This window comes from Ursus americanus, chromosome 3 (assembly GCF_024610735.1).
Source record: "Ursus americanus isolate L20-20 chromosome 3, mUrsAme1.1.p, whole genome shotgun sequence".
Taxonomy (NCBI): domain Eukaryota; kingdom Metazoa; phylum Chordata; class Mammalia; order Carnivora; family Ursidae; genus Ursus; species Ursus americanus.
Genome location: NC_142129.1, coordinates 20,324,819 through 20,339,631, shown reverse-complemented (window position 1 = coordinate 20,339,631; position 14,813 = coordinate 20,324,819). Strand labels below are relative to the sequence as shown.

General features: G+C 50.2%; 1 protein-coding gene across 2 annotated transcripts in view; it reads right to left on the bottom strand.

Annotated features, from left to right (window-relative positions):
• The window catches only part of PLXNA4 (plexin A4), a 590,507-nt gene that overhangs the window by 95,433 nt on the left and 480,261 nt on the right, over window positions 1–14,813 (bottom strand). For both annotated transcript variants that reach the window (XM_087860822.1, XM_045792629.2), the window contains one exon: window positions 11,354–11,454. In XM_087860822.1, the coding sequence (XP_087716948.1) occupies window positions 11,354–11,454 (101 nt within the window). The remainder of the gene's footprint in view (window positions 1–11,353; window positions 11,455–14,813) is intronic.

Below are 14,813 nucleotides of genomic sequence, written 5' to 3'. Positions count from 1 at the left end.
TAAGCTGGGACGGCAGGGAGATCGTTCCTGAATGGCTGATCTGTTCTGGTTAAAGAGAACAGAGTTCAGAGGAAGGAGGATGTCAGGGGCTGTTGTGGGAGAGGAAGGAGCACCAGGCAAGGAGTTCAGTCGGAACCACAACAGCCAGGGGTGTCATGCGGAGCCCACATGGGGAGGAGATACTGGGGAGGGAGCATCTGCCTTGAGATACAGACAGGTGAAGGGTGGGGCCAGAGATGAGGGAAGAGAGGCTCCAGGACACCCTGAGCCACTCCTGGGGTGACTGGGCACAGGGGAACACCACAGGGAAAGAAGGCACCCTTGGCTTTGGTGGGAAGGACAGCCTAACGGTGGAGAGTCAGGGGAGACTTCGGCAAATGAAGAAGTCACCAAAAGCGCGGACTAAAGGGAGAAGAGGAGACCCAGGGACAAAAAGGATGGCCACAGAGTAAATCGGATGTGTAACAAGAAAGTGGAAAACAATTCTGAGTAATACGATCATGGCCGCTGGCCCCTGAGCACTTCGTCCGCACCACAGTAAGAGGCTTACGGTTTATGTCAAAGTCTCTCAACAATGTCGCAAGGCAGGTACCATTTAAAAACCCATTTTTATAGACCAGGAAACTGCAGAAAGGGTGGGTAAGTCACTTGCCCAAGGTCACCAGCTAGTCAGACAGAACCAGTATTTGAATACAGGTGAACCCTGGAGCCTCTGCTCTTGACTGCTGTACTGCACCTCCCCGAGGCTTCGAGACTGAGAAGTGAGGGACGGACCCCCTTGCTACAGACTAAACCCCTCTCCCCACCATCTTGATGTTCTCTTCATGTTGCTTGAGGCGATTTCCAATTTTCCCTTCAAGCTTTGTCTCTTGGCTAATTGCTATTTTTGCCTGCCACTAGGGTGCACGTTGAATACTACTGCAACTCGTGACTTCTCTAGGATCCTTCTAGGAATCCTGAGAGCGAAAGGTCAGACATGAACGTGGTCACCTCCCTGGCACTCCCTGGCTGCTCTAGCAGACCATGGCAACAAGGGCAGCTGCCTAAAAGTCTTGGAAGTTAATTTACCAGGCTAGCTCCTCTGTGAGGACTTCATTACCTCCAGCCATTAAGCTAATGTTATGGACTTTTCCAGGGTGTCTGCACTGACATCGCTATTAATAGTGTTATTACTCCCATTAACAGCAGACCCAGAGAGCTGGTACAGGCTTAAATTATTCACTGACTCCCCAACTTTGAAGTTCTTATTTCCAAGAGCGATCAGTAGGTCTGAAAAATGTCTTTGATTAAATTACGAAGAGAGAAAAATGAACCTGCGTCCAGGCCAAACATCACCTGCTTAATAGAAATCCCGACGAAGAAGAGAGGACCCCACCTGTCTTGCAGGTGTACAAAGGTACTTGGCTGGGGGATCTCAAGATGAGGTCTACCTGCATGGTTTGCTGCTTCCAAGGTCCATGTGGCTGCATTCTGCCAGGGCTCCCCGAATTTGAGAGCCTCTGAACCAAATACTCGTCATCATCCCCCCCTCCCCGCCATGCAAATTATGTCTTACCAAGGAAGCCAACTGCAGCTTACAATTTTAAACATCCCATCTAACCGTCTCATCTTGGGCACATTACTTAACCTCTTGGAGCCTCAATTTTCTCTTCTACCAAATGGGGACAAAACAGTATCTACCAAATAGGGTTACTATGGAAAATTAAATGAGGTTATGCAAGTAACATAGCTCATATGCGATAAGCCCTCAATAAACGTCCACCAGTATTATGATCCCATCCCCGCTCTGCCTTCCTCACGCAAGCCCTCCGAACTGCAGCTGACATAGAAGTACAGATTTTTCAGACTGGCCCATGGGGAAAACCAGAAACAAAAAGACAGAGATGGTTCCAGCAGTTTTCCTCCTAATGAGGGATGGGGAGCCCCAGAGGCCAGGAGGGAGGAAAGAGGGGAAGAGTGGTCTGGCTTGCTTGGAGCTCTGCTTTCTTACTAGCTGTCAAAGGGTATTGACTACTCAGCTCTCTTAGTGCAAAGTCAAGTTTAAGGTCAGTGTCAGGGATGTTTTGACATTTCTACTGTCCCTCAGGGCCTGTGAGGGTGGAGGCTGCAAATGTCCAAAAGCACAGACAACTGACCTTAGATGTGATAGGATAATGAAGGGGGAAGGACGGATCCCTTCTGAGTTCTTACGGGGTCTGTCAGGGTAATGGCCTCCTGCTCTTCTAGGACTGTGATTTCTCATTAGCCCAGGCAAGAGCTGGCAACTGTGCAAGGGATTCGTGTATGGCTTTTTTGGGGTGGCGGGGGTGGTGGCTTCGATGTTTCTTTCAATGGGGCTCCAGGTACTTCCTATAGAATTTCCTTCAATTCTAGAGAACCCGGGAGAACCCTGGAGGTGGAGGAAGGTCCTGCTTCATCCATTTGCCAGGCAGGTCTCAAAAAGTGCACACTAGGTGACTTTGAGTCTTCAGACAGTAGACAGTCATCCATGCCACCCTCCTCGCTACCCCCCTATCACACAGACCTGCAGGGGGGCCAGCAGCAAGCAGACTGAGTAGAGAGCTTGGGCTGGCCCCCAGAATTGGAGTGTGGCCCTGCTCACCCCCTCCTACAGCCCTTCCTCATCCCGCCTTCTCCGCAGTTGGGCTGTCCAGCCCCAGTTCAGAGGTGCTGAAAGGCCATGTGGACAGAGGCCTGGCCCCTGGAGGGGTTATTATTCAAGCCAGTGGTTCCAATGAGATTATCCTCTCTAATGAAGCAGCCACCTCCGCCCTCCCCTAAGCCTGAACTTTCGCTGCTGGAGAATTCCCAGCCAAGTGGAAAATTGGAAAAGAGAGGCACGGAGAAAGGAAGGGGCTGAGGGAGAGGGAAGAGATGGTGATTAAGCTCTTTAGAAATTAATTCCTAAGGACAGTGATAGAAATATTAACGTCCAGTGCCTCCAGCTGGGCGAGCAAATTTCAATTTGGAATTGGGATGCAAGTGGGACCTGGGCGAGCCTCCAGGCTGGGGAGTGGGTAGGCGCTGGTCCATCCCCTGGCCCTCCAGCAGGGTCCACCAGCCTTGGATATCAGAGCATCTCCCGACTTCTCCCCACAGCTGACCCCCCGCCATCCTCAACATCATGTATTGGTCATGGTCTGGGCTGAAGAGCACTGTGTAGGGAGCTGTGTTTAGAACATGAGGAGATTGAAAAAATGGGGTGGAGGTAGGTTTTCCCAAATGATCTTTACAAAAAAGCTAAGAGGAATGCTTACTCTAACAGGAGCTCTTTGGTCACTGTATCCACATCGGGGAACCCTGGGGAGGGAAGGAACTGGGTTTGCCAATACCGTTGGCCTTGCCCTCTTCAGGAAAGCCCACAGAAATGGGCAGGCATACCCGTGCAGCTTGGAGGAGGGTGAGCTAGATGGGGAAAGGAACCCTTCCAGCGGATGAGTGTGCAAGAAGTTTCCCACCTGAAGGGCATGGACCAGGCCAGCCCTGAAGTGTTGTGGTTCTAGGATCCAGCGACTAACATCATGGTGTCGACCTAAGTATTTAGTTCTTGGATAAACCATGACTACACTACAATTTCCCTTACTGGACTCACAACTCTTTGCCAACTCTAAGGCTCCAAAGCCAACCTGAGTAGCAGCTATGGGGTTCCCTGCCTCCTGGGCCCCACCCACTGAAGCAGGAGGAGGGCATAGGACTTCACGGAACCAGCAGGTGCAGGAGTCCAGAGGAAGGCCAAGAACCTCTGCGGGCTTACATGGCAACCGCATGGTCCTAGCTCACCACCACGGCAGGCTCGCTGCCCGCACAGAGAGCCGAGCTCCACCCCTCGGTCCCAGGTGGGAGTCTCTCCGTGCCTTCCTTTCGGCCCCTCTGCAAACAAACGATATATTGAACACAAAGCTCGGGTGGTAGTAAAAGGGACCTGGGGAGGTTCCCTGTTTCCGAGAAGAGATTTACATTTAGCAGTTGCCCAACGGGGAGGGGAAGCCGGGACTGTTTCTCTCCTTTCTTTGTCAGTAGGGAGCGCTGTTCAGACCTATCTATTTCTGTTAAGGGTGAGGAGGGTTAGGAAAGAGGAGGTGGAGAGAAGCGCAGGATTGCGGGGGGGGGGGGGTGGCGGGGGGGGCAGGGACAGCAGGCAGGAGACGGAGGGAGAGAGAGGGACAGAGGAGGAAGAAGCAAAGGCAAGTGGTTGCAGGCTATTCTCCCCTCGATCCAGTCAGTAAGAAGGAGGATGCTGGCTGTTACTTGAGACACATTCACCAGTTACTCTGATTGATCCCAGTCAGCTTGCAGGCTACACATCATCCCACAGCCTGGACCTTTCATGTCTGTTAATGTCTCCAGGTCGGCAGGCGTGGTGCAGGGTGGTGTGACCAGCCCGAGTGTGGTGCGTGCTGGTATATGGTATGCAGGTCTGCGCTTGAACCTCGGAGGTGGCCCAGCCCCTCCGTCTGTCCCCAGGGAGCCAAGTCAGTAGACTGGGAGGGACCCTCAGCTCATATGGACCGCAGGGCTTTCCTAATTCCTGTGAGCTGATGGCACTGTTGACTTCATATCCTTTGGTCATGAAAGCATGTGTTCTACACATGTATGTGGGGAACAGGGGGAGGCAGGAGTGAAGAGAGGAAAAGCCAGCTTCCTTAACCCATGCTGTATATCTGCTGAGCCACAGATGGAAAAACTCAACTGTACCAGTAACCCGTCTGGGATTCTTCCCTCTGGACCGGGGGCTGATCATTTCCTGGCGGAGAGACAGGGAAGACCAGAGCCTAGACCGCAAAGTTTGCTGGGCAGAAGGGATTCTAACAGTTCCTCAGGAGTGCGTGGGCCTTTGCAAACAGCCCTCGGAGAGATCATTGCCTTAGCAGGTTGGTATTAAGTAGTCCTTTGACACAGCTTCAAAGTAAAATCAATCCAGGCCATGGGATACGCTAAGAAGCAGCAAGGAAGGACTTGATTTTTGGGATCGGCTCGTACTTCATTAAGGGGACACTCAGCCACAGCTGCAGGACAGCGTTTGAGCCAGTGCTGCCCGGGGCCGCTGAATGCTGCCCCCATGGTGTGTCTGGTACCGAGGCCGCTGAACGCTGCCCCCATGGTGTGTCTGGTTGGAGCGGCCCAAGGCAGGGAGAATTCATTCCAGGTGCCCAGCCACAGCCCTTCGGTCCCGGAGGGGGATGGGAAGGGGCAGGGGCCAGGGAGGAGGCCCTGCAGTCTGACCTGCAGCCTCCGCTCCCACAGTCACTGCAATCAGGGTGCCCTCCAGGCCCTGTGAGGGTGCTTCACGTACGTCCTTTGCCTTCATCTCCACAGTGTGGCGGCAAGGTGGCTCTGCCACTGTCACTCTCACCGGAGGAAACTGAGCCCGGGCTGGCTCTGTCCACAGGCAGGTTCTTAGCCGTAAAGCCTCCCTTCTGCTTTGGATAGAAGTACTTTTCCTCTCCCTCCCTTTCCCACTCTCCAACTTGGCAGAAACCATACAAAAGAGAAAAGGAGTGGGTATTGCACAGTAACCTGGGCCAATCACCCCGGGGTGGGCGTTCTTCCCACAGAAGAAATCTGCAAGGAGGAGGGGTCACCACGGGGCAAGGGAGAGACTTTACAAAAGCTGGTCCTATCTTCCCCTGTTGATGTCTTGGGTTACATGAGCCTCCCAGGAGTGACGCTGACGAGCCTTCTTCAGAAAGGTAACGCCTGGCCAATCGATGTGGCTGGGTTGGCGGTGGGATCCTGTTACCTGCTGAGACTGAGATCGGCTTCTTGGCCTGGGGCTGCTGGTGGTGGGGGGGAGATGAGAGGGGCCTGGGGACCTGCCGAGCCTGGTGACTGGAGGGAATGCTCCAGGCAAGGGACAGGCAAAGGTGGGCTAGGCTGGAGGCTTTCTTTTACCTTCCCCCAAGTCAGAACAGGGAGGCTCAGGCCCAAGGTGAATGCCCTGGGAATATAGGTTTGAGATTCAGGGACAAATAAAAACCCAGCTTGTTGAAACCACTGTTGCCATTGGAAACCAGCAAGCCTCGGGCTGGGTCAGGGACCACAGGAGAGGACAATGGGGCAATGCTCTGTGCTACTGGGTTGGCAGGCCTGTCTTTTGAGACAATGGGAGGGAGGTTTCAATTACATGAGCATTTCTTAAGCCTGTTCAGTCTGCACCCCACCTGTGCCCTTGCTGGTAGAAAGGACCCTTTCAGCCACCTGAGCCACCTGTTTGTAGGGACCCTGCCCTTTAACTATGCACTTCCTCTGCCCTTCTCTTTCCTTCTGCTCCTCTGTCTCTCCCTGTTTTTCTCCCTTTCTCCCTCTCTCTCTTTCTCTCTCTCACACACAGAGCTTCTGCTGTCCTTTTCCCACAAAGTTCCCACCCTCCTACTCCCTACAACCATAGGAAAAGTTGGCAAAAGTGACAGAAAAAGGACATACCTTGACACTCAAAGGAACCCTCTTCCTGATGCTCTTTTGCCCTGGTTTTCCTAGGGTCAGGCTCGCTGGGCCCCGCAGCACTTAGCATAGCAGGTGCCCATGATGGGAACCTACCACATGTGCTGATTCTGGTACAGTCTGCAACCCCTCCCCCCTACCTGGACTAGGGTCCTGGTTGCCAAGAAGCTTCACAGTGGAGGCAGTCTAACGAAGTCCCCTTGTATCCCCTGAGCCTAGCCCAGTGCCTGGCACCAAGGGAGCAGGGCCAGTGTGAAAAGGTACAGATAAGATCTACGGGGGCACAGCACTCCCACATGCAATAAAAGGCATGCTCCCTTCTTAGCCCACAGAGGTGCCCCAGGGGGAGTGTCTGCAGTCTCCCTCTGGTCCTCGTCCACCTTCTGCATTGACTCTGCCCGCCCCAGCCTTTTCCAGCCACGGCCTCATGCATCTCTCCCAACCATGAACGTCCAGCTGGCATCTATTTAAAATGCAAGGGAGATGGGGCGCCTAGGTGGCACAGCGGTTAAGCGTCTGCCTTCGGCTCAGGGCGTGATCCTGGCGTTACGGGATTGAGCCCCACATCAGGCTCCTCCGCTGTGAGCCTGCTTCTTCCTCTCCCACTCCCCCTGCTTGTGTTCCCTCTCTCGCTGGCTGTCTCTATCCTGTTGAATAAATAAATAAAATCTTTAGAAAAAAAAATAAATAAAATGCAAAGGAGAAAATATAAAATAAAATAAAATAAAATAAAATAAAATAAAATAAAATAAAATAAAATAAAATAAAATAAAATAAAATGGAAAGTGTATCAGAAAAAGCAATGTCTGGCTTTGACCTGAACTTAAGTGACTAGGGAAGAAAAGCCCACTGGAAAGAATGGGAAGGGGCATGAGAGAACTTTCTGGATAATAGATATTTTGTGTGTATATATATATATATATATATATATATATATATATATATATATAAAAGATTTTATTTATTTATTTTAGAGAGGGAGAGAGAGAGCGCGCATGAGCTGGGGGGTAGGGAACAGAGGGATAAGAAGAGAGAAGCAGACTCCCCACTGAGAGTGGAGACTGATGCAATGCGATGTGACATGGGGCTTGAACTCATGCCCCTGAGATCATGACCTGAGCCGAAATCAAGAGTCAGATGCTTAACCAACCAAGCCACTCAGGTGCCCCAGAAATTTTGTATATCTTCGTGGGAGTGTGGATTACCTGGGTCTTTGCATTTGTTCCAACTGTTCAAAGCATACACTTATGATCTGCTTATCTCACTCTATGTTAAACATTATACTCCAATTCACGGCATCTTAGAAGATCCAGGAACCTTCTCTTTTTCATCTAGCCACGTGGGCCAGCGCTTCTCCGTCGTCACTAATACTGGGAGGGAGGGTCAGGGTGAGGAGGCCGTCTCCACGTAGGGGTGCTCAGGAGCTGTATGCTCCCAGGAGAGCTGAGATTTACCAGACACACTTGCACAGACCCCAGCACCAGGAGGCTCAGGCTTGCAGAGAAGACCACCTCGACCCGGTGGTGTGCCCTGGACCTTTACAACACCCTTTATTGCCAGATTTTGTCCACTTGCCATCAGCACGAGAAAGTATTGAGTTTCCTCTTTATCAACGAGGATGCCAAGATTCCCATGACCAGTCATGAGCCTCCTAAGCTGTGAATGCCACATTTGCAAATTCACCTGACTTGCTACCATTTATTTAAAATCCCCAAACTGATACTTGAGGCGCTTTTGCGGTCATTCCTGGACAGGAGCAGAAAAATGTGACTGGCCACGCCCACACATTCCTATCAGAGGTTGAACGAGGTGATGATACTCTGCTTTCTTGTTGCAGTTCGTGCTATAAACACATGTCCTTTTCGTGGTCTATTCAGTGCCTTGTTTTTTGCATTTTCGTGCATTTTGTCGGTGACCTCACTGTTTATAACGGCCCCCAAGTGCTGTGCTGGAGTGCTGTCTAGTGCTCTTAAGCACGAGGAGAACATGATGTGCCTTACGGAGAAAACACATGTGCGAGAAAGACTTTGTTCAGGTGTGAGTTCTAGCGCTGTTGGCCGGGAGTTCAATGTGAATAAAACAATTTATAATAAATAAGGTGTCTTTAAACAGAGACACCCCTAAAACACAGTTATGTGTTTTCTAGTGATCTTCTGGTTGGCACACTGGTTGGCAGACACGCCGTGACCAGAGGCTCTGAGGAACCCAGCCCTGGAACCATCACCTGGAGTGGTGGTTCGCTGTTCTCAGACTTGGTGTGTGTGGTGACTTACAGAACTACCACGAGTAATGGGAATTGCCTATACTTGTCCAAACTCCATAGCACATTTGCAAAGAGTGAGAAGTAGATTCCAGTGATTTCTATCACCGCCATCCCGCTAGGTCCCTCACGGCTCTCCCACGCCTGTTCTCGCCATGGCATTTTGGGCAAGGGAGAGCTGCCAGTGACAGCAGTCGCTCAGTGCTGAGCAGCTAAGCCAAAGCCCTTATACGGCTCCTGCTTTCTGAGAACGTGTGCTTTGTAAGGGCTGTACCAACATGACACATAACTTCAAAGCCAGATGTGACGCCAGGTTCACGGAGGTGAGGGCAATCCAGCAGGAGCATCTACCACTCAGAGGAAGGCAGCTAGAGGCTGGGATGCCCATGGCAAGGGAAGAATGCAATAGAAGTAGAGCCATTGGGACAATCCATGCGGGTCGACCGAAGTCATTAGAGGCAGGGCAGCCACACCCAGGAGTTCTCGGTCCTTCTCAGACGGTGTGGCCATTCCTGCCCCATGTCTGCTTTACCTCCCACGGCCCTCCACAGTTCAGGACGTGCTTTCACCAACGCCACCTCATTTCATTCTCCAACGACTCAGTGAGGGGGCCAAGACAGGCATGGCCATCTCCAATGCACAGAGGAGCTGGGCTGTCCCAGACTGCTGCCCAGCTGGGGAATGTGGAATTTGGATTTGGTGGCAGATGCCCGAAGTTCATGTCCATGGCTGTTTTCCTTAGGCCACGCTGAGTGCAGAGCTGCTGGCTTCCCAGTGCAGGCTGAAGGGCTCCTTCATGAACTGCCCAGACTTCTCTTTGGCCCTAGTCCACCCCTGTTTCTGCCACTTGACAGGAGACAGACATTATGTTACCGAAGGAGAAACTGAGACCACACAGGAAGTAATTTCTGGTCCCTCCTCTTCTTCCTGTTTAACTCACCTCTAGGGATGGGATGTGAGGGTACTCGCAACCCCTCTGCTTCCTTTTTAGAGCCTAGGTGTCCCTCTTCCTCACAGGGTTTAGTGCTATGTGGGTCAGTATCTCCAGGCAGGACCAAAGCTGACATGGAGACCTGTCTTTGCGTCCCACAGACAATGTCCGGAGGGGCCAGCTTTCCTGATTGCCCTTGAAGCATGCTAGGTGTGAGTGCCCCACGCCAGGAGCTGTGGAGCCACCCTTGGCTAAGGGGAAAGCCAGTTGGCCCAAGGAAGCAGTGGGTCTGAAGCATGGTTCCTTTTTGAGAGGCCTCATTGTGGGGGGAAAGGAAATGACTTCGCTTCTGCCTTGCAAATACCACCTAGGCAACTCTTCTGTGCTGATCAGAGCCAATCTGAATTCTGAATGCAGTCTCTCCCATCCTGTCCTGCTGGCCGCTCTGGGGCTCTACTGCTCCCTGGTACCATACACACACTTGCGCACAGCCCCAACCCCAGTTCCCAGTCATCTCTTGGTTATGCGGGTCAATGGGTCTCAAGTTTTCCCACCATAACACACCTGACAGATTTCAACGAGCTCAAGGACTCATCATGCGTGAGCCTGTCCCCAGGGATGGGAGGGTGACTGTGCCCTTGGAGAGGATGTGCTAGAATTTAAGAGGACATTTCTCACTTTCAGAAGCATTCCCAGCGTGGGGGTGGGAACCTCCCACCCAGTTGAAAATGACTGGAAAACGTCCTTGGTCACATACAGTTCAGGCTCTTAGCAGGGAGACTGAAGCCCTTCTCCTTAATGTGTAACACTGCGTCCGACCGGTAGCAAGTGAGTTTCGAGTGTGGACTGGAAGCCTGGGGTTCCCGCAACGACTGTTTAACAGGCAACAAATTCCCTCTGAGTGGAGCCCATTTATTGTTGGCTTCTCCAGTCAGCAATGCCAAGGGTCTTCGGATCCCCAAAGAAGGGCTTTTAGCTCTCCCCACGTGTCTGGGTTGGTTGTCTGGACCCCGGACCCCAGCCGTCAGATCACATTTCAGGCTACATCTACCTCCACCGTACACTGTTGCCTTCTTCCCTCTTCTAGAGAATATAATGGAACTGGCATGAAGAGGCACATAGGGAGAGTGCCCAGCGCTTGGGACAAGGCTTTATCGATCTAGTGAGCCCAGGCCCAGGGTCCTCTGATAGCCAAAGAGGTGTGACAGCAGAGGAAGGGTCCTTGGGTGCTACACACTCAAAATGTCCACCTCAAATACCAGAAGATTCTGGGCAGATATCGAAGAGTGTCTTCTGTGGCTGTCCAATCACTAACTAGAGAGTCCATATCTCACACATGATTTAGTGACCCATGCGAACCTTGAGCAAAAAGTCCAGTGCCATTTTCCTTGGTATTCAGTCCTGGAACATCAGTCTGCAGCCAAGTCATAGTCAGATATGTCCAGGAATCTCCCTCTGGCCCTCCAGTGTGCAATTACCCATGTGATTCCATATCCTGACTACTCATCATTCCCAGGCTGACATTTCCATATATTTCTTATGGGAATCGGCAATTTAAAGTGAAGTCGGAACAAAAGAAGGGGATAGGAATTGCAAAGGGTACAGAAAAGGCAGAGAGAGAAGAGAGGCCAAAGGGAAGGAGAGTGGTGACAGAGCAGGCGAGGAGGAGGAGAATTACAGGGGAAGTGGGAGGCAGGAGGAAGCTGCCCAGCAGTACTCACGTGTTGTGGAGCACACACCAGCCACAGTGGGGGTCGCCAGAGCCAAGGCACTCGCTGCAGCTCCGATACTGACCACAGGACTCCACGGGGACTCTGGTGAGCTAGGACAGGAGGACAAGAGAAGGGTGATTAGGAATTTGCAGAACGCCCAGTAGTTCACCGGGAAGAGACACTGTTCTCTCAGACAAATCACCTAAATCGGTGTAGGAATGGGAAGAGGCCCAGGGTGCCAGACCTGAAAGGGACCTTGAGTGGTCCTTTTTGAGCAGGTGGCCACAGAAGCATCCAGGGGACACAACTATCTATTACTTTCTTAGAAGTCTCTGCCAATAACCTCCTTAGAGTTCATATTAAATTGTTACAGAAGATATTTATACGGTGTACATTTAAACTTCCCCACCATCAAACCCCCAAAACACTCTACAAACATCCAATCCATCACCTATTTACTTCTTATCAATGTAATAAACCCAAATGTTTATTCTTTCCCTTCCCTTCCCCTCCCTTCCCTTCCCTTCTGCTATAAGGTATTCTGCCTTCTTCCTGGTTCCCCTCCTTTACATTTTTTAAAAATCATCCGTGCGGTCCCAGAGAGCATGTAAGTAAGCTAAGTCCAAGACCCTTCTCTTTCTCATTCTCTGTGCCTTTGAACTCACTTTGTAGTTGTTAACCTGTCCACTCTCTTTCTCCTGCTGTTGGCCAACTGGCTTTAAAAGTTTTTCACTCTGCTGTTTTCATAGAACAGCTATTGCTACTTCCCCTCCTGCGCACAGTCTTTTCACGATGAGAGGCTTCCTCTCCAACCCCAAAACCTTATACTCGCCCTCGCCAGCCGCTTGTTAACGTAAAATGTTCCATGTGACATTTCTGCTTAGCTCAAATGCTTCCATTTCCTGCATGCTGCAAAAAAATCTTCTGCATGTCTTTGTTCTCCAGCGTAGCTTCGCCCAGATGTCTTTTCAGAAGACTTCTCAGGGCCCAGTACATAAGAGGTACTTAATCACGATACCCAGGATCACATGGAATTTTAATTTTCTTTCAAAAGCCTTGGTCTTTATTCTCTATGTTGCCAGTTACTTCCTTACCAAAAAAAATTTTTCTTTTTTTTTTTTTTAATCATCCTTTCCTGTTTGGGACACTATTATATCTCTGCAGAAGACTTCTTACCTAATTTTACAGCTTGCGCTAAGAGAATTTGATGTGGCTGTCCTTTTTAATTTCTCGCCATCAGACAATAGGCACGGAGAAGTGCGAACCACGCTGACCGGACGGAGCTTCTGTGCTTCACGAGCCAACGCGCAGGCTGCGTCCCCCTGCTGCTGCGGGGGGCATCTGCCTCCGAAAAATTCTGTACACTTGGCAGGGGCTGCTTGTAACTCACGCACAGGCGAACTGGCACCAGGGTCTGCTCAATTAGTCTCGAAACCGTCTTTTGGAATTAATTAATAATTAATTCCCAGCCCCATATGATCTCGTTTCCCTTTCTCCCTTCACTTTCTTATTCCCTTTACATATCTTTTTTGTCTTGTTTTGTTTCCTCAAGCACATGCTGAGCCTTCTTAATGACCACCCTGCAGCTTCACTTCTTCCCAGTTACCTGTTGGCTTCCTGCTCCCCTTCTTGTAGTTTTGCCCTTGGCCTCTGTGACCCTCTCTCCACGTTCTTGGATGCCTTTTTGCACTTGTGAGATTTCATCTTTCCTGCTATTACTGCTCATGTAATCTGCCTATGCTCTGCCTATATGCGACTCTCCCATTTTTGCAATTAATTCTGACAATCGGTTTTGTACAAATTATCCTGCCAGGATACTTACCCTATTCCTATTGCCTCTTTCATTTCTCTCCCTACCCCTTAAGTGGGCACAGACATGATGGTCATGTAAGCATATAAATAGTGGTTCCCAGTCCAAAGTACCTGGACTCCCAGGAATTCGTGAGTGGTAATAGGTCCATAAGCTATTTTCAATAGTTTCAAAAGCCTGGTGGAAATTGGATTGTTGCTGTTTTCTTTTTTGTATGTATACTCAGTGATATATGTCCCATATTAAAAATAGGAAATATATTATTACTTAATAAATGCAGTTTGTTTAGCAGGCAAAAATCTTTGAAAACATGATGCCTAGAGGGGAAAGAGTAATAAAAGGGGCCCTAGATGGTGGAAGTTGGTAACACAAGTACATAATAATGTTTTCATATGTTCCAGCTGCTTGTCTAGCACTCCATATTTTGCATGGGCTTAAGGAGAAAATCATGGCTTGTTCAATCAAAAGCATTTTCTTGGTCTAAACTTAATTAATATCCTCCCCAGTTTCTCCCATTGCCATGTTCAATAATCTGTCTTAGATGCATGTGCCATGGGGCTCTGGGGTCTGCCAGCTGCTTGGCGAACCTGATGTTCTCAAAAGGCTTTGCATTCAGATTTCTAAAAATATCTTGCAACTGGTGTTAAATAGCGCCAATACCTAGAATTGTAAAGTCCTTCCTCTTCCGATTTTAAATGAGTGTGATTTTCATTTGGTTGGAAAGAGTGTGCGAGCTCCCTGAGCTGAGTTCCAATCCTGGCTCTGCCATGTACCAGCAACGAGGTCCCGGGTGTCATTTTCCCTGGACTTTAAACAGGGAGATAAAATCCCCCCGCCCCTCCCAGTTCACGGAATTTCCCAGAGCACACACGACCTGGTAGGCGCAAAGCTGCTTTGTAAACGCACGAGCACATTGCAAGGGATGGTTATTATTGTCATCTTTGTCACTAATTCCCCATTCTTCATTGTGTGTCCACATTACCTCTCTGCCACATCACAGGCACCTGCTCTGACAGGCTTCCCTGGCCCCAGGAACTCCACCGGGAGTATCACAGGCCGGGAAGAACTTTTCTTCTTAGGCACCTTGATCATAGCGTTTCCTCCTTGAACTGCGATGTCTGTCCCTAAACCCAAATCTCTGCGATGAAACTCTGGGGTAGCCCAGCATCCTGGACGTATTCAGTGCTGTTACCAGCTACTCTAACAGGCCTGTCTTTTTCTCGGCTTTTCATCTAGACGGATCCCTGTGGGACAGGGGCATAAGTCCTTCCTCGGCAGTTATTATGAGACCCAGCTTTCTCTCAACCTTTTCTTCTAGGATCTTTCTATCTATACATTCAGTCATTTTTTTATTGCTCTTCTGAGCTTGATCTAAGTTTTTTTCCGTTCTTTTTAAAGTGTGGCTGCTCAAACTGAGGCGCCCACTGGACTCTGACAGACTGAGTAAAACGGTGCCCGTTACCTGAGGGGTGGGTGCCACTCCCCTCGCCTCTCCAGGACTTTCCCAAAGACGGTTTCCTGGGAAACCTTCGAAGTCCCATTTTCAGGCAGTATTCCCCAGAACGGCCAACCCCTCCAGGATTGACTCTATATCTCAGAGATTTTTCTGACACTTTGAATCACTTCTGAAAACCAGACTGACTCCATCACTTATCTTGG